This window comes from Vanessa tameamea, chromosome 17 (assembly GCF_037043105.1).
Source record: "Vanessa tameamea isolate UH-Manoa-2023 chromosome 17, ilVanTame1 primary haplotype, whole genome shotgun sequence".
Classification (NCBI taxonomy): domain Eukaryota; kingdom Metazoa; phylum Arthropoda; class Insecta; order Lepidoptera; family Nymphalidae; genus Vanessa; species Vanessa tameamea.
The window spans coordinates 2694525-2720480 of record NC_087325.1 but is presented as its reverse complement, the minus strand read 5'-3'; the positions used below and the strand labels follow the sequence as shown (position 1 = coordinate 2720480).

Below are 25956 nucleotides of genomic sequence, written 5' to 3'. Positions count from 1 at the left end.
ATTTGAATTATTATTCTGTATGATCACGGTGTCCCCTACGCCAGGTAAGTATTATATATAGTATAGAGCCGAGATAGCCCAGTGGTTAGAACGCGTGCATCTTAACCGATGATTGTGGGTTCAAACCCAGGCAAACACCACTGAATTTTCATGTGCTCAATCTGAGTTTATAATTCATCTCGTGCTCTGCGGTGAAGGAAACCTGCATGTGTCTAATTTCAACGAAATTCTGCCATATGTGTATCCTCAAAGGGAAAGAATGCCTTAGCCTAGCAGTTGGAAATTGACAGGCTGTTAATGTAATGTAATGTGTCGAAACTATAAGGGTATTATAGCTGCTGATAAACCATCTCTAGACCTTTTCACACCTAGACTGTACAGCATTTATATCAATAAAACTTTGAAGCAATTTATACTAGCTACTAATTAAGAGTATTATTAAATTATTTTCAGCCTTCTGGATTTCTATCTTTTAAACTTATTTTATCTTTCTTCAGTGAACTGGTGAATTTTAATACGACAGGGTTCCATTTATTAGATGCGAAGAACATATGATTTATGTTCCTATTATGTACTAGTAAATAGTGCTTGACTAGATTTCAACCCACGATTACTTCACAGTTCGGTTAAGGTCCACGTGTACATTATCACAACCGGCTGGTATACGCATATAAAAGATAATATTTCTAGATACAGTCATCAGTAAATAAGGCAGATTACTCCTTAAAATATATATTTAAAAATGGATGGTTCGTATTTGTTATTTTCATGACAGATAAAATTCATGACAGATAAATTATAATTTAATTAAATTTCTGAGTAATTTAAGTGTCGCGGAATTAAATACTTGGCAGATATTCTCAATAATGAAGCTTACATTCCGTACCGTTTAATTTTTTAATTAAATTATATTTTATTTAAAAAACATTAGATAAAATATCATCTGAACTATTAAGAATATATTTGTGTCAAACAGGTATAAAAATAAAACATTACTGCTGTACATATGGTTATTTTTAGTTGTTGAAGTACATTCTTCTGTAGTATAGTTCAACGATTTTTGAACAATACTCGTAATACCCCATTTCATTCGTTGGCTCTTCAACGCTTGAATGTCACGGGCAGTGCATTCCGATAAATAATCGTGAAAGTAAAAAAAAAATGGATTTCATTTTTGATTTTTATTATGACATTATTTTATTTATCAAAAACGAACTTGTAAAATTTGCTTGCATGTCAATTTTATCCTGTCTGAACTTTCGTCCTCTTTATGGGACGAAAGCTGCACGTAGAAGATCGGTTATGGTCTCATTTTGAAGATGTAGCCGTAGATGTGCAGAAAATTAAAGAGGATTCTTGATTGCAATTTACTTAATTGTTACGATTTAACAAATAATTAATTTTAGAGAGCGGAAAATGTGACTGGACGAGTAGAGAGCGGCGCTATTGCTGCATAAAAAACCAAATGTAAAACGTACGAACAGACATCATCAGCTTACAATGAAATTAAATCAAAAGTAAAACAAAAAAATTAAATCAAGGTTTAAAAATTCCTAAAAATCTGTTGCATAAACGTGAAGTTTCGCGGGCGACCCACTAGTTTATAATAATGTTATCATTGAATGATAAGTATTTATATTTATTTGTTTTTTACTGCTACCTATATTTTTTTCACTTTTTTTCACTTTTTATCTTAATTGTATTTAAATTATTTAGTGCGTGCTGTGTGTCTCCTATAATTGAAGGAGCACACAACTTGTAACCCTTATATTGTTTAATTTTAAGAATATGTATTTAGTGTGTATCTTTTGTTGGAGATTCGAGAATTAAATAAATAAATAAAAAGACATTAATAAGATAGTCTCGATATAAGGAATAAATAAATGCCACTTAATGGATATTAATATTGATAAAAGAATGACTAATTTATAAGATTGAACTTTGACCTATTGACCGAGTATTTGAAGCTATATTTATAAAATACAACAGATAACAACGTAAGATGTACGTACAAACCTGCAACTTCATGATAATTCAGAATAGGAATGTGTTATCTTTGTACGCTTTTAGCTTGGCACGCGATTCGCTGTGCAATCAGAGAATGATATTTGTATCGTGAGCTATACAATTGTTAATGTATCAAGATTTACGATTACGGTAACAGTACACATTTCTGCAAATTGTAAACTGCAAGACCGTTTAACAAAAATGATCGAATTGTTTTGTAAATTTTATTGGGAACAGTTTAAAATGTTCAAGTCAAGGTATTTCTGAGGATCCTAAAGTCCCTCCGATCTATATAAAGAATGACTGATGCTAACGCTTTCAGTGGGTAAGATTCGTAGATAAAAGGGGTAGCTAGATACTCTTTTAAGGCTTCCTCTGTCTAATAAAAACATCTTACTTAATTGAGGGAATTTCGAGTTTTATCGAGCCGAATATGATTTAGTGCTCGAAGTCCTAAAAGAGCTATTCCCTGCATCAACATTGCTGGTTTTATTGATACGTATGCAATAAATTAATTAACTGATCCTGGTTTTAGAAATATTACTAACTAGTTGTCGCCCGCGGCTTCGTTCGCGTTTTAGAACTTTATCTTCAGAAGTTAAGTATAAAAAAGTAACCTTAGTACTTTCTTGGAATTCAAGCTTGCTTTATATAAAATTTCATCAAATTTGTTTAGTGGCTTGGTCGCCAAAGAGCAACAGAAAGACAGACAGACAGACAGACTTTGCATTTATAATATATGTGGATTAATATTCGAATCGTCCTTCTTGCGTCCTATCCATGGTACACGGGACTACAAGACAACTGACGTTAATTAATAAGACTTTAATGAATACCAATAGCAAATTATCCGAGTGACCTTGAAAATGTTACCATCGTAAGTATTGTAAGGCTCGTTAAATTGTTCGGAACGATTAAATTTGACATAAATTAAGCGTAAGCCATAGTGAGAATACTTGACCTCAGCCGTGATTTAAATATTACAGCGACTAACAGATAACAGCAAAATTTTCTATTATCCATTATTACATTGATATAGTAACATCGTTTATATTTTAGAAAAATATATGGCTCTGATTGCTTATATTCGTCAATGGACACTAAAACTACAAGAAATATAACCCCTTCTTTACATGCACCCGAAGGTAAGCTTACTGTTGTGGAATGTAAGATCAATATCCATTGCTGATATAATTAGACTGGCTTACTCGCCCTTCAAAGCTGTCAAAAGCAATACTAAATATTGTGTTTTGTGGTAAAATTATTGATAAGTATACTTACTCACGTACACTATAAATTATAAAAAATATACAACCAGAAGTTTTCGATTGCTGGTCTGTAATATTATAGACACACGTCCTGTTTTTTGTATGATCGAAGGGTTTAGAGACTGCCTCGTTGGTCTCGTGGCTGGATAAGGCACGTAAAGCCGTTGATTCTGCTCCGGAACTCTTTTCGGTCATGTTGGATTTGACGTCCCATTAAACTATGAGTGTAAGGAACAAAGAATGAACCTGTGTGCGCACATACTTGTTCTCTATAATATGTCCTGCACAGTTGGCTGGTCTCCCTTGAGATTGGCCTTCGTGACTGAAATCGATCAAGACGACATAATCATAGCTATAGCGGATACGTGATAAATTATAGATACAATTGAAAAAACGTCATTGCTTCGATATTTTACAATCTATTCAATTGCCGACAGTCGCAGCTCGGAATCGACCTTGTATAAATATAATACTTATTTCTTCTCCTACGGTTGACGAGTTTTAGTTGAAGAAAATGTAAGAGAATGTTAAACAAACTGCGATATTACAACTTTAGATGTGATGGCACCATTTCTTGCAACAATATTTAATAGTTGTGTCTGACGTGGTGTATATCCTGACCTGATAAAACATAGTAAGGTCATTTCAATATTTAAATCTGATAATACCACAACAACTATAGACCCTCAGCTAAATATTTGGAAAAATCCATTTTTAGCCTACTTTAACAAACATTATCTGCTGAGAAGCCTGGGAGGAGTCACAGGATATATAGGGATTTTCTGTGACTTATCCAAAGCCTTTGATTGTGTTCAACATGAAACTTTGGTCAGGAAACTTTATTACTACGGAATAAGATAATATGTGCTCAACTTTTTGTCTTCTTATCTTAACAATAGAAGCTAGAGAGTTGACGTTAAAGGAAAAAAGGATCCTGGAGTCTCAGTTAGTATTGGTCCCTATTAAATCAATTCTTGGACCTTTTCTATTCCTCATATATATACTTGCCCTTTCTTGTAAGAAGAAACATAATAGAGTATTGATTGCTGATGACCTCAAAGTCGCAAAGAGCAATGGTAGGGCTAAGCTCGGAGTTTCCCTCAGACCGAAACTCAGGAAAAAAATCTTGAGGCCTAATTTGAACTGTTTCTAAAATTTTCTTGACGGAAAAAGCAAATACTTTTTTTATTTACAATGGCGTCTTGTGATCTGCAGTTTTATAAGCTAGCTGCTAGAATAACAATACATTTATATTCTACTATTTTTTATTATATTATAATGAATTCAGAGAATACTACTTACTAAGGAGAAGGCTTGAATATAATTCCACCATTTATTTTACTAAATCTTTTTTTTTTTCATTTTTATTCCAAAACAAGAATTGTGTTGAACTATTGAGTCCTTTGACACGAATAACAATAAAAAATATTAACATATAAACAGTTAACGTAATATATTTGAAACCTTTTAATGATTATGAAATTTATAGCAAAGGTAAAATATATACAATCCTGTTTAGTTATTGTACAATGTCAATCTTCAATTTGTTCATTGTAATAAGAAAATTATCCATTTATTATGAATGTAAAATTGAAATATTCACTAGAATTTCAATACGTACATACGACAAAATACATTATGTATGAGTTTTATAGAAATATGCTTCGTATTGAAATAAATTTTCAATATATATCAACTTTAGAATTCACAAAATCCGCAATACCTGAATTGAGCTCGACCATGTCATTGTTGTATACGTTTACAGATTTCCTGTATATATAGAATTTTTCGAAAGAATATTTGTACTTTTTTTATGTAAATTATCTGGATTTTATAATATACTTGTTAGTGTGCTGTGCAACTAGTATCGTATAGTAAGTATCTACTAAATACAGATATGCGATTCAATTTTAATACATTTGCTACCATTCCACGCGGTCAAGATTTATACGGTACCAATTTTTAATTCATATTTGTATATATTTAAGGACTTAATGTTAATAATTCTTATGTAAAGAAATGAGATTTATATATATCTGTTAAATAATATAACATATTTTTAGAGCTAGCTGACTTCATAGCGGCATAAACTATCAAAAATTTCTTATATTTAATATTTGAGTATTTTTTTATTACTAGTTGGCGCCCGTGTCTTCGCTGGCGTTGATAGAGCGCCAGGTGTTAGGCATAAAAAAGCTCTTTGTTCTTCCGTGGTTTGGCCGTGATAGACAGACAGACTGAGTCACTTTCGCATTTATAATATTAGTATAGTATTCATTTATTGGAATCATTATATTCAGAGTCGAAATAAAATCATGGATGACCCATTGATTAGAACATATGAATCTTAATAAAAGGTCACGTGTTCAAACCCCGGTCAGCACCAACGAATTTTCACGTGTTTAATATTTTTGTATTCTAAAGGAACACATCGCGAGAAACCTACATGTGACGGATGAAAAATGAAAGGGAATATGGCGCTCACGAAATATTATAATTAAGCAACAAAAGCGAATAGAAAATAAAAATGAACATCCCGTAGTGTGAAGTAACGCATCTTTTTGTTGATTCGTCAAAAGCGCTGACTGCAGTGCAGTTATATTGCTCATTAATCATTGTTTCTTACGCTAATTCTTCTGTTTTGTAATCTACATAAACATAACATAATCAGCCTGTAAATGTCCCTCTGCTGGGCTAAGGCCTCCTCTCCCGTTGAGGAGAAGGTATGGAGCATATTCCACCACGCTGCTCCAATGCGGGTTGGTGGAATACACATGTGGCAGAATTTCGTTGAAATTAGACACATGCAGGTTTCCTCACGATGTTTTCCTTCACCGCCGAGCACGAGATGAATTATAAACAAATTAAGCACATGTAAATTCAGTGGTGCCTGCCTGGGTTTGAACCCGAAATCATCGGTTAAGATGCACGCGTTCTAACCACTGGGCCATCTCGGCTCTCAAGCCCAGTTTTGTAATCTGTAGGTTAACAATTCGCTATCGTTTATAATTCTACGTCTTTACAATAATTTATTTCTTAGGTATATTTTTAACAGACACATTTAACTTTGCCGTTTCATAAATTCCAATCATTTGTAAAAGATACATTGGTAAAGAAGATATATTATTCGATTCAAGATTATATTGATGATAAAAAAGCGTGGAGTTAATGCTTGTTGACTTTCAGGCAGGAGACTTAACTTACTTATATAATTATATTTAAGTAACATGATTGTATTTTTAGATGTTGATTAAGTAGCTACTGAGTTTCTTGCCGGTTCTTCTCGGTAGAATCTACATTCCGAACTGGTGTTAGCTTTACTTTAAATAGTTTGTTAAATGACGATTCAAAAGTGCTTGTAAAAGCCTACTTGCATAAAGTATAATTTGATTATGATTTTTTTGATTATACATCTATTTGATCGTACTATAATTTGATCATACTATCTGGTATACATGGTAGACACATCATACATATAACATACTGAAAAGAATTGTATCTATGTATCTACGTCTCCAAATAGTCTCTTTAAATGTTTTAAGGACTCGGCTCTGTTAAAATTTCGATGACATTGTCTGACAACTTTATGGGCACTGGGTTTTCGATTTCTTGAGTCAAACTTATTATTGATGTGTAACATCTTTCCTCGCTTTCCTGCAATCTGATTACGTGAAAAGGGACGGAAGTGTGTAACAGGAAGCCGGGAATATGCGCGCTATTTGATTTGATCATTAAGCGCGTAGTGATCCTTGCTAATTTACCGAGCGGATATAATGTTAATGTTGCTTATTACCAACATGAGATATTTCACAATTATGCGACTAGTGATAGGCTCTTTTTCTTTGTTCTTTTGTTTTGATAGTGTTATTTCTTGTTATTATTCTTGTTCACCATTCTTTTGAATTTTTGTGAGCAAAAGATTAGCTTAAATAGTAGCTAATATTTTATTAGAAACTGGTAAAAAAAATTTTGCAGAGGGCATTTTCGAACTAGACTTTACCAACGAAGGCAAACTTCCCGCCCAATCTTTTTCTGCGACGACCGAAATTTATTAATTTTCTTTACGATTTTCATAAGTATTTGTATAAGTTTTGTATTTCTTATATTTAATTCAACATATTAAACTCATGATTTGTATACAATATATATCAGAATACAGGACCAATCAGAAAGTCCTACTGTTTTATAGCTTAACCTGCTTCCTGGGAAAAGATTAGAGGCTTTTTCCATCACTGCTCTAATGTGGGTAAATAATTTATTCGACATAATTATGCAGGTTTGCTCGATGTTTTCCTCCACTAACGAGCACGAGATGAATTATAAACAAAAATTTTATTTATAATACTATGGTGAAAACATTGCCGGCTAAAAGAGTTACTTAGTCTACTAATATAATTATATTAGTCTAATTAATCAATTACATAAGTAATTATATTATCCTGACCTATAACAGTTACTTAGGCATCTGTTTATAATATCTGAATGTCTGTTTGTAATCTCATCGCCACTAAACTCCTGAACAAGTCGCATAGAAATTTGGCGTAGGCGAATAAGCGGCCGAGTTTTAACAATTAGTTTGAATAATTTTCTCTTATTTATCTTTCATGCCGACCTTAAAAAGACACAATGAATATACAAGCCCAGGTTAAAGATCTCGATAAAACAACGAAATATTTATATCACCGGAGGAATAATCGATTCATCGAAGAATCGAATATTTATTCAACAAACAGTGTATAAAACCAGGTTGGTACATGAAAACATTTGAAACAAACAATCGGCTACAGCACATTGTTTATCGACATAAAAGAAAATATAAAAGCAATACATTCCAGATTTTATAAAACTGAGTTCTATTCGTCTCCATACATTTTGTTCCATATATTCGTATGAACAGAAGTTCAAGTTTTCAGAATCGAATGAGGATTTTTGTTTTTTCAGAAAATATTGAAAAAAAATTTACATCACTCCTGTTAAATGTGTAACATCAAAACTTATGCTTAATGTGAGATTTATAAATAACTTGTTTCCATCCGCAGTTTCGCCCGCGTATGAGGGTGGAGTTGCAGGTGTGACATTTTATAAAAAACTAATTTCATTCAGGTCCGTTCAGCTGATCTGGCGTGATTGAGTAAAAAAACCATCCACCCAGACATTCATAATATAGGTAAGAAGTATACATATTAATAAATATGGAGTGAAGTACAGACAGATATAGAATTTAATTACTAAAATCTAGACAAATATATTGTTCTGGACTAGAGACGAAGACATGGTCACTCCGTTTTCCGTTACGGCTAACGACTCGGTCTGACGAACAAGGTCCGCTTAGCTATAATTGTATATCAAAACAGGCAATTACTTTGAAACACACAGACGGGCACTTCAATTCTGTTTATTAAATGTTAATAACAAAATTGACCTTTTCGCTTCAAGCATCTCATACCATATTCGGTAAACGTACATAGATACAAACATAAACGTACATAGCGACCTCGTTACAAGAGGCGAAATCAGTTTTCGTTTACGGAGTTTGTTTATTTCATTTTCTAATATTTAGTATTTGACTGAGAATCTTTCAATTTACGAGATCGGTATACGAATTGTGATTTGTTTTAAATTCTTATTCCAAGTTCAAGTTTATATTAAGATTGGAATTTTGTAAAAATAGAAAATTGTCTTCGTGAATATCATAAATAAGAATATCTGGACAATAGGATCTGAATTCGATTTTACTTTATTGTACATTCTAAGGAAGAAAGTACTTTAATATAAAATTAAAAAACAAGAACAGGAAAAAGTAAAATGAAGTAAAAACCCGTCGAGTGGTTGAAAACTCTCCAAATTTTTTAATATTATTTATGATATCGGTAGGCGGACTAGCAAATGGGCCACCTGATGGTAAGTGGTCACCACCGCCCTGTGTGAAATATTAACCATAGAATATATTAACATCACCAATGCGCCACCAACCTCGAGAACTAAGATGTTATGTCCCTTGTGCCTGTAGTTACACTGGCTCACTCTCCTTCAAGCCGGAACACAACAATACTGAGTACTGCTGTTGGCGATAGAATATCTGATGAGTGGGTGGTACCTACCCAGACGGGCTTGTACAAAGCCCCACTACCGAGTAATTTATTTTATTTCATATATGCTGGTAGACAGGCAAACAGGCTACCTGATGGTGAGTCACCACTGCTCATAGACATTGGAACTGTAAAAAATATTAAGCATCGTTGAGATCAGTCTTGGAAGCTAAGTTGTTATGTCCCTTATGCCTGTAGTTTCATTGGCTCACTCACCCTTCAAACGGGAAAAATTATTAGTATAAATACAAATTAAGCTCACAAAGATTCCAGTCATAGCCCACTGATAGTTATACTTGAATCAGCGTCCTTTAATTAAGATCAACGTTTTCCATCCACTGGGCAAACTCCAGTATTTCAATACTCAAGTTCTTTCAATTGCAAAGCCAAGTTATTTTGATTTTTTTTAGTAAATAAACAATAAAATCCAATCAACGGACCTACCTATCAAGTGAATGGAGAAGCTAGGCAATTTATTATGTTTCAAGTTGGCAAATTTCTAAAATATTATGTTCGTTTAATAATCAAATTATTATTTGACATATCTATAATTTCTATAACTAAATCGAAAATAGTTTCACTTTATTCTGTTCGTTAAATCTTAAATTTTAATCAAAATCTCGTTCATCAAAACGCTCGAGCACTTCTTACTCAAGATGTTTCCGAGAATTAAATGAACTACGAATAGATGTACAGCATTTCAGTGCAGTCAGTAATGACTTCAGTAAAGGATGCCGATATTTGTTATGTCCCATGCCGTTAATGTCTCGGCTCAAATAAGTTCTAAGGAGGTTATGAAACCAATATTTTCAATTGAAAATCACCTTTGTTCCTACAAAATTTCCTGTCACGTAAACGACGAGAAAAAGTGTCATTGCGATTTAAGTTTAAGCATCTTGCTGCGATATTATTCATTTTTTGAAATTTAAATCTCATACTTTTAAATATGATATTTATGACAAAAACTAATTCGAATTGTAATTCGTATTAAATTGTGTCACCGACATAAAAATCAACGAACACTCCGTTCTTTTTATCATTTATATTGTAATTTATCAAATAAGACTTATTTATAAATGTTTTTTTTTTTATATATTATATTATGAAGTTGTACACAACTAACGATAAATAACAATATTAATGATAAAAAGAGTGGTTTATTCGTTGATTTTTTATGACGGTTATACATTATGTTATATTATATATAAATATACATATACATATATATTGGTTGTCAGACAGGCACCTATTGGTAATTGGTCAACATTTCCCGCCAAATCGATCGACAAAACTATTTAAATGAGAAAAGTGTATTGTATTGTCAATTGAGTTTCGTGTCAGTTCTCATTAGAATCTCTTCTCAATCGGCGATACCATTACATTTAATTTAGCTCAACAAGGTCTTGACAAATCCGACTTCCGTTTGGTGATTAATGATGGAAAGAATGGTGCACAAAGTGTTCACCATTTGCACATTCACATTCTAGGAGGACGCCAAATGCAATGGCATCCTGGTTAAAAAAATATATTGTTATAGTCTGTGATTAATAAATCAAATAAACGTTAAATGAAGAGAAAATAATAATACGTTAACATGGTGATTCAAAAGTTCTTCTATGATAATGTTTTGATAAAACCACTCAAATAAAGTCTACTGAAAATGCTGAGCGAACAAGCTAAATGTTTATCTCTTATTTCTAATTATATAATTTGTCCTTTGCAGTTGAAACATTTGGACATCAAAGTCTTACTAAAAATAAAATTAAGGTTTTAACGCCCCTAATTGCCTCCGTCAGTGACAGGAGGACGAGACGAATTTTTTACAGTGAAACGCGTTCCACACTCCGCACACAATTTTCCTTTATTATTTATATAGTAATTATTTTTTATCCGAATTTAACTAATTATTTTTGGTGTGTACCAATTTTTTATACAATACAAACAGCAGTACTCAGTTGTGTTCCGGTTTGAAGGGTGAGTGAGCCAGTGTTACTACAGGCACAAGGGACGTAACATCTTAGTTCCCAAGGTTGGTGGCGCATTGGTGATGTAAGGAATGGTTAATATTTCTTACAACGCCATTGTCTATGGGCGGTGATGACCACTTACCATCAGGGGGCCCATGTGCTCGTCCGCCTACTTATATCATAAAAAAAAACGAAAATCAATTGTATTAAAGTTTTGAAAATTTATTTCCTTTGCGATGCTAATAAAATGGTATAAATTCGTATGAGACGTTTAAATAGATGGTGATTTTTTTTATATAATTGCAGCATTTTTAATGGAAATTGATATATAAGTTTTTTGCTTCTAAAAAAAATAATTGAACTGTATCTAGTATTTATTTTCTAAGTGGAATAAAATAAATGGCAGAACAAAGTTTGTCCAAAATTATTTCGTAGGCAGGAAAGTGAAAGTTTGGTCATTTTGGTGTTTATTTGCTTACAAGGAACTTACTTATTGCATTCAATCAAAGAGCAAAATAGAAGACATAGCTAAATATTTCCAAAATACTCTGCACCAGTCACTCACTCACTCACTCACTGCCTAACCGAAATACTTTGAATTGTTGCGGTTTAAAGTGTACATTTAACTCATTCTATCGAATGGTCCAATTACTCGAATGTATTCTACATACAAAATACTTCAAGTTCTACGTAATGAAATTGACTTGTACTACATAAATGACTGTTGCAACTTACGGTACAATGGACTGTTATTCCAACGTATTTAGTGCGGTGATAAAACAAGATCCGACAGAAACAGCGGCACTCTGGCCAGCAAATAGAAACGATCGTTTATTCAAATGATTTATATACGACGCGCCTTGATTTCAAGAAAAGTAACATTTGGTTTCCCTTCTAAAGAGAATTTTATGTGATTTTAATTTACTAAGAATAATCTAATCTCTTAGGGAGAGCCCACAATAACGATTTTTTTTTCCTTTATTTTTACGAGAAATAATGGCTTATTTTAGAAGCAATTTTAAGCAAAACAGTATTAATCCTTATCCAATTAAATACCTTAAGTGCATTTAATATAGATTAATATGGCGCTTTACAGCATGTAATTTAAATGAATATTTTCGAAGATATTACAGATTTAAAACGCAAGGACAAAGCAGTTTGTATTGTCTGAAAACTGTGAACGTTGTAAGACATTCTGTAGTATATTTAGTATCAACAATGCACCCGTGCGATGCCGGGGCGGGTCGCTAGTATAATATAATAGAGAAAAATAAAAACACAATTGTAAACAAAAATAAAATTAATGGTATGTACAAAGTCTTATCGCTGAGAGAGACCATAATAGTTAAACCGTTGAGATCTGACGTATGAACTGTAAAGATTTCCTGTGATAATTAATAATTCAAAATTCAAAATGCTTAAAATTTATAAAAACATATGTTGTCCCAATTAGAGAATGATAACTTATCGCTTTACTACTATGATAAGCCACTCGTGCAATATAATTTTTTTATGGCATAATTGGCAGACGAGCCTATGGCAAATGGTCACCACTGCCCATAGACTATATAAGAAATATTAACTATTCCCTACATCGCCAATGCACCACCAACCTTGGGAACTAAGATGTTACGTCTCTTGTGCCTGTACTGAACTCAACTGCAATACTGAGTACTGTTGTTTGGCGATAGAATATCTGATGAGTGGGTAGTACCTACCCAGACGGGCTTGCACAAAGCCAAGACCAAGAAATGTATGTTATTCGTGACACTGTAATAAGTAGGCATAAAAAAGACGAGTAGTTTTTCTACAAACGATACTTACGTGGAAAACAAATACGACGCGAAGATATAAATGAAATTTTGTTACTTGAAGAAAGTGAAAACTTCTGTGATATCGTAATACGATATCGTCATCCAAATACACGACAGAGAATCACAGCTTAGAATAGGAAAGAAAAATAAAACCTTAATAACGTTATTGAAATAGGAAATCTAATTAAAATGGTTGAAGCAAATTTATACATAAAAAGTTAATTAATATTAAATTAAAAGGGCCTATAAAAGGCGACTCAATCATGGATAGGCTATCAGAAAACCACGAAGAATCGGTCAAAAAAAACGAAATCCCACCAAATCAATTAACCTACAACAAACAAAAACAAAACAATAAAAAAACTACAGAAGGCAATTAAAATAATAATCCTGAATTTTTTATTGATATGCTAACTGGAAATAAAAACCTGCGAGCGCATTAAATTACCAAACTCAATGAAATAATCGAAAAAATTATCATCATTACATTCTTTTATATATTTTCTATTATTCTATATCTATTATTCTATATATCTATCTTTCTGTATATCTATTATTCTATAATTTTTATCTGCTCAAACGTATAAAATTTAGGTAAAGTAACCTGAAAATGTTAGCTTTTATAATAAGCAAATGGACCATCTGATGGTAAGTGGTCAATACCGCCTATACACATTGATTATGTGAGAAACGTTTACATCACCAACGTGCCACCAATCTTGGGCGCTAAGATGTCAAACCAAAAATCTTAAAACCGTCACACAACAATATTAAGTATTGCTATAGTATCTGATGTATGCTACCTACACAGACGGACCTTTTTTTTTTTTTTTTTGTTTAACGAGGAGGAAATGCATTTACGCATGCCGCCCGGTCGGGGGACCGGGACGGGTATGTGGGACTCAACCGGGGCCTAATGCCCCGTGCCAGGGCACGCTGATGCTAATGCCCTGTCCTACCCACTAAAACCATCCTCGGGTTTCCACCATGCCGCCGAGTGGTGAGGCAACGGGATCGCCAAGGGCATGCAACCGCGACCCCACCAGCGGCAGCCGCCGTGAGGCGGCTGAATATTCATGGAAAGCGCGCCTAGTGCGCGCCTTCCCCCTCATCCTCCACGTTGTAATGTGACGAACTCCCCCGAGTCCGCCACTGGAGGCTGGGCGTCAACGAAGCTGACGCCCTGCGGCGGATAAGATGGTAGGCTCCGCCGCTGACCGCCGGTGTAAAACACCTGGGAGGCTCAAGTAGCGAGCCCTCCCACTCCCTCCTAGCCAACGAGGCCACTCACGTGGTCCGCCCTGACGCCGATCAGGGACGTACCAGGAGCGGCCCCGCGGCATCCCTCCCGCCAGTCTTAGCCGTGGCCGACGAGCAAGCTCAAGCCGGCCCCGTTGCCCAGGGTACACCACGAGGAGGTGACTGACATGTACCCCTACACAGACGGACCTGAACTAAGCCCTTCCACAAGTAAACACGAGCGAATTCCACCTTGCTTCTCCAATGCACAAGTATATACATAAGTGGCATACTTTCATCAAATACACGACAGATTCCTCACGATGTTTTCCTTCATCGCCGAGCACGAGTTGAATTCTAAACACAAATTAAGCGTGTGAAAATTTAGTTACGCTTGTCCGAGTTCGACTACTTAAACTTCGGTTAATTTAAGTGTTCTAGCTACTGGACCATCCCAGTTCATAAATTTATAATCATATTAAATATCATTCTATATGTTATATAATACATATATTAATTGTAATATGTTACATAATAATCTCAAGCGAATCATAGCTAACACGTGATTTGTGTTTATCACTCGATTAAGGCTTAATTGATTCTGTGGAAACTGCGGAAATTATGGTTCCTACCGATTATCAGCGTGCATTTAACCAAATGTTGCGAGATTGATGAAAATTAACACTATTGACATCATAGTTCATGCATTGTATAAATACTCGTTGATAAATGAAAAAAAAAAAATGTGAGTTATACAGGATTGTCGGTTTTTTAATTAATCTCACTTAGTTTAATATTTTTTTATTATAATGGCTCACATATTTAAATACATACTTCAAATAATTACATGTTTTCGCACAATTGTTGAATTGAATTAAATTGAATAATTAATACATTTGTTGATAAAGCTCGACGGAGCGACCAAAAAAAAAATTTACAAAAAGAAAATTGAAAAGACAATTGTTTTAAAAACAAAGAATAAAGAGGTTCTGAACTATTACAATCGAATAAGATAAAGATAAACAAACCTTAAATTAACGTAGTCCATATTATTTGCTAATGTCTGAGCTATACTGTGCACTACAAACAGTTCTTCGTTAACATATTTATTTATAGCACATGATTATTCCACTTTATTGCTTATATCTATACTTTAATTTTAGTTTCAAATTTAACAGCGTCCTCGGTATTCGAAATGCCATTTTCTCGCGACGTGAGTCCATAATGAATCATAGGTTATTCAAGCTCTTGACCAATGATATCACGTCAATTTGTCAAATGTTGTTGATTTGTCTTTATTCTTGTAGTTAGAATACTTTGTAGATTAACCACCATTTGCGAGCGATTATATCCTGTTCTCTGAGACATCCACTTTATCATATTTCTCTAAAGTATTTTGTTTTATATATGAAACTTTTACTCGTAAGTAGTTGGGGCAGATAACTAGTTTTTATACAATTTGCATTAGAAATATATTAAATTAATTTAAAAAACACTACACACACTATCTGTTGAATTTATATATATTTAAATAAATAACAAATAAAAATATTGACTGTATGCTCATAATAACATAGAATATTTTTGGGGAAGACGGATTCTAGCTGTTCCTATAACACTATTTCTAAAAACGAAGAAATCTTGTTAGTAATAAAATATAAAAATTACTGAGATTTATCACAAGCAACAATTTGAAGCAATTTCTTACTTGCTGGGCATAGGATGTCTTGAAGAGGTTTTGATCTTACTCCACCACACAGCACAGAACTACACTCTTCGCAGAATTTTATATTCCATAATTATAACGGTTCCTTCTACACCGACCACGAAACGTACCGACAAATTAGCACATGAAAACACAGCCGTGCTTGCCCGAATATAAACCTGTGCTATTAAATCTGGGATATTCATTTGTAGATAATCAAATTATACAGATAACAATATTATTATCGGTCGAAAATGCCAAAGCTAGCAAGAGTTGCGAATATTCGTCTCAAATCCCAAATTTTATCGTTGAGTCGTTTGCAGTTGTAACACTTGAACCTTGAAATAATAGTCCTAAAACATGTACTTCCACTGGTGACAGCGGGACGGTCATTCTTCATTAAAATAATCTCAATTTAGATACAAGTTGCAAATGCTGCTAGAATTCTGGTCACTATTCCACACCCCCATGATTTCTATAGCAAATATTAATTTTGATTTGGATATATTTAGTTGAAATCTTCAATGAAAATAATGTCTCAGTATTCAGAATAACGTTTTTTTTTTTTATATGTACGAATAACATACGACAAACCAATCGGTGCCAGATTTACGAATTCGCCTAAATCGTATCAAATAAGGCTTATGTATATCTAGGGCGTCTATGAAAGAAAATATATTGCCCTGAACAAAAGATACTTTGTTAAATTGTTCACATGATCGTAACAATGGGATCTCAGAAAGGGAGTAACTTATCTCTACGTTTCTGAATCATTACTAAGCTTCGGACGGTTAAGATGGCCGGAAGATTTTTTGGTATATATTTTGAGGTCACATTTACGCAGCTATAATATTGTTATTTTTATATAAGATAACATTAAGAATAGAAAGATTATAAAAATATAAATGCCACACTGCTGGAGAGAATATCTTCTGTTAAGAAAGTTTTGCAGCTTACTTAAATATTGTTACATCTGAAATACTTTCCAAAAAGGCATTTATTTGACAACGCAAATAAACAAAGCAATATTCAAATTGATCTGTTATTTAAGTAGTGATTCGAAGCTGAAGTTGTTCAGTATCGTCTATAGCTCTGTGATCATTTCTGTTTTTCGATATTTTACTGATCATATTTAGTATTCTAAAGTTCGGTTTGACTATAGTTAACTAAGGGTACAAAGATTATTTGGGTGCGATTTTGTAAGACAATGAGTCGACTTTCAATTACTTTTATTAACGTAATCAAAAACTTAACAACTTATAACCAAGCTCAAATGTAAGGTAATTCTAAAAAAATTATGGAGAAGATTGTTCAATTTCTTAATAACTTTCTGGGTACCATTTATCAAATTAAAAGTAAAGTTCGGTTACGTCCCACTGCTTGGCAAAGACGTACTCCTCTTGAAAAGAATAAAATCAAATCAAAATAATCTTTATTCAAGTAATAATAATTATTATTATTTTATAGTTCATTTAAGCCGTCATGTCACAGAGTGGTAATGAACGTAGAATCTTCTGAGAATTCAGGCTAGAAACTGCGTATATACAATTGAATTTATATATCCTGTGACTAAATCAACGAATGCGAACTCCAAGTATTTTATCATCTTTGGATTAAAACTAAAAATATGAAGGTTACGTTATAAAAGGAAGAGCTAACAAAGGGTTCGCTTTATTTCCTAGACGGACTTAACCCACCTGGGTCCCTCGGTTACCTAAATTGTTTAGCTTAATTCTGGATTAGTCAGGCTCTTTCCTTGATTTCCATATAATAAAGCCCAAGGAATCAACTTCATAAAGATATATGTAATAACATTATATTCTACTTAAACTTATATTCTGAGCAAGGCCAGCGATATAAGACCTTAATCAATGGAAACAGAGTATATTTTTATATTATCATGTTTTAGGAAAATAATTAGGAATTTACATGTTTCGAACTTTCTTATTTCGATTTGAAAATGTTTTTATAAATATCACTAAACCTACACAAAAAAGTACCAAAAACAAACAGAGGAGAAAACGGTCTTTAATTGCCTATATAAAGTATATAATTTTTTTTTACTAGTAACTGGTGAAAAAATGACGTATTGAGTTATTCTTTATTATTTAAAAACCTTCAGCTGAAAGTCCTAAATTACATTTTCCGTGATTTCGGTTATTTTTAATACTATGATATATACTTTTTAGTAGTAGGGCTTTGTGCAAGCCTGTCTGGGTAAATACCACCCACTGAGTATATATTCCACTGCCAAACTTCAATACTGAGTATTGCACTGACCTTAGTTCCCATAGTTAGATCACTTCGTTTACTTAGTTAGATTGGTGACGCTTTGGTTATATGAGAAATTATTAATGTTTTATACAGTACTATACTTGCAATGGTGACTACTAAGTGTACTGGTAAGTGACCAGTAATTACCCCATCTGCCTACCTGTATGACATAATTTTTTTTAATAATATTTAAAATTCTGCGCAACAACATATCCAAGTTCGAAATATTTACGACATTATTGTTTGCAACGTTTTGGGAAATATTTTTACTTCAGTCTCACTGTTTGATCACTTCAGATACAGCTGACAAAGGGCCTTGACCACTCAGCCATTCCAGTCGTCGACGATGCAAACTATCGTGAAGCGAATTGCGAAAGAATTATATTACAAAGTTGTCACTTCTTAAAATTTATGTCTTTAATATAGTTGCCTGTTTTGCTTTGTATTTCGTTTGCTTCTGACGTACGACTTGTTAAGCGTGATATATTTATCTGAAGTTTCCCGTCAGAGGAATCCCACTTGTTACAACTAGAATCATGATAAAATAAAACGATTTTTGTATTCTATATTCAAAAATTTATTTAAATATTATTTTTAAAAAGTCCGTTGATCTAGTAGGTAGTTTATAAGACTATATGTCCTCAGAATTCTAAATAGTGGGGGAAGGTATCTACATGGCATTTTCTTAATAAAATCTTTAACAGCAACCCGGTACTTGAATTTGACGGTATTATACTCCCCTTGCCACGGTTAACTAGTAAATATACCTGATCTCTAGTACTTATCATGCTCCGGACGTATACGATACGATACAATTGTATTTTGTATATAGTGTTATATACGGCTCACACTTTTGCAGTAGGAACATAATCTCTTGCACAATCGTTGTTGAGTGTTTGAGATTTATCGCCACAAACTAATTTCGGAGACAAACTTTATTTTAAATATTATCTGACTTCTATTGTAATTGCTATATAATAACCGTGTTTGATTAACTTTTAAACAGATTTCTTAGAATAGTATGTTCTGGAATAGAACAATTAAAATATGTGTTATATTTACAGGTAAACGGGCATACTACGGGTCAATTTTTATTTCAAACATAAATATTGTTTATATGTTACTGTAAAAGCTCGAAATACGGTAAATCCTAAGATTTAAGAGTAAGTCTTAGGTTTTACCGATAAGACTTGGTAAATGTAAGTATTTCTGAAAATGGGACGATTTTTTCGGGCTTTTACCATTCGAATTCAGTATATGCTAGGTTAAGGCTTACCGCTGTCAGCTGGTAGATGTTGGTTTTAGGAATAAAACAATGAGTAATTCTTAATCACTTATTTCAATTAACTATTAGTCAAAACCTTAGGTATCAAACGATAGTAATTAAGTAACGAAACTAACCTAACCTCACCTATTTAAATTATTTTCATTTCGGATATTATCTTATAACACGTTATAACATGATTTTTTTCAACGTTTACCGTGCCTTAAATGTAAATCCTAAGATTTACTAAGTGAATGGTAGCAAAAGTTCGAATCGCAAACCGGGCATTTACCATTAAGAATTGGTAAATCTTAGGTTTTACAGGAAAATCTTAGGATTTACTGTAGTTCGAACTTTTACAGTAACATATATAAAAACTAATTGTCGTCCGTGGCTCCACTTACGTTTTAGGGATTGGTCAGGTGCTAGATATAAAAAATAGCCTATGTCATTATTTTATACCAAATTTCATTGATTTCGGTGGTTTGGCTGTGAGCAATAGACAGACAGACAGAGTTACTTTCGCATTTTGGTAGTAGAATATCTTGTGAATCGGTGATTAAGACAATAAAACAAAAATAAACATTAAAACTAGAACTAAACCAGACGATTTTGATCTCAATCGCAAAAAAAGATTTGCATTCAAATAAAGCCCAAGTAATGTTTTCAATGAAAAAGAACGGTTCGTAAAAATATTCACGATATTATTGCAAACGTGGAATAATTCATGATCTGATTTCTTGCTCGATATTTACATGGAACTCGCTGTGAATTTAACTTTGTATTTATATTAATTTTGATATTGCTTTAATATAGTCGGAGAACGTACGTAGCATTGCTGGGAAAAGCCTCCTCTCCTCTTAAGAAAAAGGGTTACAACATTGCTAAATGTGCCATGCGCCTCGAGTCCGATTTGGATTACACAAAAACACACGAGATTAGTTATAATTAAAAAATAGGCAAATGAAAATTTGAAATCGTGATTTTCGATTTTAATTCGCGTGTCCTATTCGCTGATCCATCAAGGTTCTCACTCTCGTCTCACGTATAAAATTGTCAACACTTTTACACGTTTTACAAGCTCGATGTATCTACTTGTGATCAGTTATTTGAAAGACATATTTTTTTATATTTTGACATCTTTAAAGTGACAATTGTTTAGGAAATCGAGTTACATCTTCCATCTTCTTCTATCTATATCTATACATATAATAAAATATTTGAGAAAAAATAATACTGGGGGTATTTATTAACGCAATAGATCACAAAAATGTGATTTTTACCGCTAATCTCGGAAACGGTATTACCGATTTGGATGCGGTTTTCACTAATATACTGTAGTTAACTCGGGATAACATATAGTCTTTGTTTTATTAAAATCGGTTCACAAATAAAAATATATATCAATTAAAAAAATATATATATTTAAATATTTATTGCAAAAATGTTATTTGGTTGAAACTTGTTGGTTAACTATAGTCTGTAAAACGGTTATAATTGACAGTTCATTAAAAAACTGATAATTTTAGAGACTAATGTAAGTTGAGCTTTCGGCAATGTAGTCGATCATATAAAAACTTATACTGGTCCATTACAGTCGGTCACGGCTTTGCCAATATATATGTAGTATTGAATGACTGCAAGCATATGAACGTGTACTACAATAATATTTAAAACGCTCGCCTAACAATAGATTTAAAAGATGTTTATCAATTCGTTATTTTTTGTATATCTAGATATTAATCAATTGTCAACCAATTTTATTTGTTCTCATTTTATTAAATTATTTCTTCCTGAGATAAATTCAAATGAAACTAAATTAAAATAATGATTTTTTAGTCGACAACATATATACACAAAATTGTGTGCGCAAACATAAGTCCACTCTCCATGCCTTCATAAAGAGAGGGGACAGCAAGTACGACACTAACAGTGACACTGACAGGACAGCCGTCACCAGTGAAAGAAATAAAACAGAGCGTTTTATACTTTAGAAATATTTTATGCTATTGCTCCGACATCCAAGTGTTTCAACTACAAATGCCACATAGATATAATTGGAATTAGAGACAAATATCCTCGCCATTTGTTCTATCTATTTAAAAAAAAAGTCTGTATGGTTAGCTAAAGCACATTTTCACTGGTTTATTGTGCAATTTGAAGCTGACCTAATTTCATTAAATCAAAGTTACCTCAAATTTCGATTATGTGTATTGCAGATGTGGTTTTACTTAAGCATCGTACCTGGTATATTCTAATTTAGATAGAATGCATCGGACGATGTTGGGCAGTTAGATAAGATTAAAGTCATCATTTAAGGGCACGTGAAATTATATCCGTAAAATTTTGAGTAAGCTGATGTGACCTTACAATAATATGTTAATTATAAGAAAAAATATATCTTTTCCGTGTTTATTATATTGTGTTATATTGCCATAATAGATATAAAACCGAATGAAGCATCAATAGCGCCATGGTTTACGGGCCGCGGTTTGGTTTAAAAGGAGGGGTAAATAGGAATATTAGTAATTCATTAATTAATTTGGGGCATTGCTAGTATTCTTTTAAAAAAACAGAAAAAACAATGATTAAGTCCTGGGCTTAAAATCCAGGTTGAATTTTTTGAGTCTGAAACTTGGAAGTGTGTACACTCCTGAGACTTGGAATGCACGCAAAACCGTTGGTACTGCGCCTAAACTACTGCCTACTGCCATTGATTCTTTCCAGTCGTGTCGGACTTGCTGTCCCCTCTCTTTATGAGTGCATAGAGAGTGAACTTATGTTTGCGCACACACGTAATTGACTGGTCTCCCGCCGTCGCCGATATCGGTCAGGACGACATCACCATTATATTCCATGGAAGCAAGAAGCTGTTCGTTCTCCTTCCAATATTTTTTGAAGAAGATAGACTAATCTGCCATACCTGCCTATAATTATTTGTTCATTTAGTTCCAATAATATTTTTTATTGCAACACCAAATAATTAAATGATATATTACTTAATTATAATTTAATAAGCATGTAGTTACTTATATATTAAAAACTATATAATAAAAACATATACATATGTTCAAATGGAACGAAGTTAATTGCACGTGTGTGGCGCCATAATGTTGAGCGTATTAAATAAGTTACTCCTAAGTAACAGTCTCATAATTATGTTACTCAGACTTGCTCTAACCAACGAAGAATTTTTTAATTGAACCTGCTAAATTACTTGAAGCTAAGTTAAAAGTTATATGACTAGGCGCTATATTGAATAACGTTCTAATCTTTTTATCTGAGGCCAGCGACTTGATTTTATTTAGTTTAGGCTCTAATAAAATTTTCTTAAAATATAATATCTAAGTTAAAATTTATATAAAATGAAATTATTCTTTATAAATAGAGTTTATTATTCTGTACAAGATTATATAGATGATCAAACAGCTTGGAGATAAATAGTTTTACTAATATTTATTGAAGTCATGCATATATATGCATATAATTATATAAGATATTTTTTTATGATTGACAAAAAAATCTTTTACTTGGTGGTTGAGCTACTATGAGTATATTGTGCCCTCATCCGATATTATACCGTCAAAGAGCAATACTTAGTATTATTGTATACCGGTTTGAAGTATGAGCGAGCCAGTGTAACTACAGTCACAAGGGACGTAACATCTTAGCTCCAAAGGGCAAAGGTTCATTAGTGTTTTAATGAATGATTAATATTTCATACGGGACCAATGTCTATGAGCGATGGGGACCACTGACCATCAGATAGACCACTTTCCTGCTGATACTTCTCAGTATATTTTATTTTTATATTCTTTACCGATTATTATAAAGTTTGAGATAGCCTAGGTAATTAGAGTGACTAATTATTATAATGAAACTCCCAACTTTATGATAAACTAAATGTAAAATGTAATAAAAAAAAATGTTTTGTCGAATATTTCACTTATTTTTCCGACAGTACGTACTGTTTCTTCAAAGTCCGTCATCTATCCTGTCTATCAAAACATATTCACGGCAAATAAAGTAAATTATGGTTGGTAATGGCCAAGATTAGTTGAGCTCACCTCGTCCTTGCATGACTGAACTATAGGGCATAGTTCAACGCATAATATGTTGTTATTGTATGAATACTTGTCGCTTCGACGTAAGCAAGCAATAACTGCGTGGGATGTTTGACCTTTACTTCATTTATCTCGTAACCCTTATCGAACCGAATCCTTTATGGCTTCAGCTATCCACCCACTGCTGTACAGGCATGCATTTACTTCGTGCTAGGGCTTTGTCCAAGCACGTCTCGATATATACCACCCACTCATCAGATGTTCCGGCTTGAAGCGTGAATAAGCCGGTCCACTGAGCCAATGTATATGGGCGATTTTACATTACAGCAGTTCAATTCTAAAATATCAAACGTGTTCAATTTTTAATGCAAAATTTAATTGATAGGATTTCCATTATAAAATCATTGATATAATCTACATTTCGAACCGATAGTAGCTTTACATTCAATATAAGTATGTATAACGACTAATCACAAGTGCTTGTAAAGACCTACCTGTATATTTTGATTGTGATTGCTGAAACTGCGAAGCGTATACTACTTATAGACGAGTTTTTATATATATTTAAGATTTTTCTGATTATTAATACCAAAAGATGCAGATAGTCGTCTTGGTATGTATGTACATATATTACTTTAATAGTTTATTTCAGTTTTAGTACACAAATAAACGTGTCCTCAATTAATTTATAATATCAGCATAATATCATGTATGTACAGACATATGTTGCAGCATTATTTTTATCGATTCCCTAATACAATATTGGAATTATAAACAATTCCTAGGAACATACATAAATGTCCTAGGAATTGTACACATGTACGATATGTATTAAATAGTTTTTGAAACAATATTTTATACATTTCCTAAATAGCTTCGAAATTGTATAAATTTCTTAGGATTTGTATACATTTCCTAGATTTCATACATTTTCGGTAACATATATATATATATTCCGTCGATTAGAATAGGCTATATGTCCGATACACTTGATAAAGTCAGCTTAACTGAACAAAAAATCTATCGACGTTCGACATGTGCATTCCAATACTAAATTTCTCTCGTGACGTCATAGTTCGTACAGGTACTACAAATCGAGTGATCTATACAATTTAACCAAAGTGACATAACTATGTAAAATATATGCATAGATTCAAATAAAAAATACTTACAAATAAAAGTATATTACAAGTATAAGTATCCGTAATTAGTCATATATTTACCTGTGGCTTAACGCATACAAAACTTCAGTCCCATTCTAACCTCTCGAGGGATGAATTTAATAAATTAGCCTCTTTCCGTAGGCTCAAACTATCTCATTACCAAGCTTCATCTAAATCGATTCAGCGATTTAAGCGTAAAGTGGTAACAGATAGATTTACTTTGGCATTCATAATATTTGTATAGTTGAATCTTGTTAATAATATTCATTTATTTGTATAGTATCCTTTGAAGAATAAACTGCTAACAATTCTTCTGACACTGTTTGCGTTACAACAAAATTATGCAAGTCCACAATGATTACCATTATGAATTTATACTATATTTTTGAGACCTTAATAAAAGATTAATATATGAAAAAGGTGTTTTGTATTTGTTCTCAGGTGGTAGCAGACGCGCCACCCGGGTGACTGTTGCTACGGCAATTGGTATATGGATTCTAGCCGCCGCGCTCGCCACACCAGCCTACCTCGGATCTTATCTGCGGGCCTTTGTCGTGAACCCTACAAAACAGGTACAATTATTATTATATTATAAAATATTACAGCTTACGCTTAGCTTAAACTCAATTATTAATTATGTTAAGTAAATAGAACAGACAAAATAAGGACAATCGACATTTATATTTTTTATTTTGAACGTTTTTCGTACATAAAAATGACCGGCAATTTTTGCAATTTGTAATATGTAATAGCAAATCTTCCGACACTATATTACGATGACATATATAAAAAAAAAGACATGACTTCCATATATATAAATAATTAAAAATAGATCAGTATTTTAGTGATACTACAAGATATTTTAGTAACTGTATAAGAGAATAACACGTGAGACCTACAGACATATAATTACAGTTGATACAGACGAATAAATCATTATGCAATTTACTTGGCTCTAAATAACAAAGTACTATGCCAATTAATGTTAACACTAATAACATAGTGGTTTAGTCTTTATAGCCTTGGCATCGACAGTAGACAGTTTAACGATACATTACAACCTGATGGAGCTATTTTTCACTTTGCATTTATTCCTTCAAAC

At 32.8% G+C, this 25956-nt stretch overlaps 2 protein-coding genes across 2 annotated transcripts in view; both read left to right on the top strand.

Moving 5' to 3' along the window:
• LOC113400588 (glyoxylate reductase/hydroxypyruvate reductase-like) overlaps nt 1–25956 on the top strand; it is a 501977-nt gene that overhangs the window by 328768 nt on the left and 147253 nt on the right. The window lies entirely within an intron of this gene.
• Nucleotides 1–25956, top strand: part of LOC113400492 (neuropeptide CCHamide-1 receptor) — a 92442-nt gene that overhangs the window by 45287 nt on the left and 21199 nt on the right. Inside the window, exon 3 of the mRNA XM_026640070.2 lies at nt 25296–25426. Coding sequence (XP_026495855.2) covers nt 25296–25426 — 131 coding nt within the window. The remainder of the gene's footprint in view (nt 1–25295; nt 25427–25956) is intronic.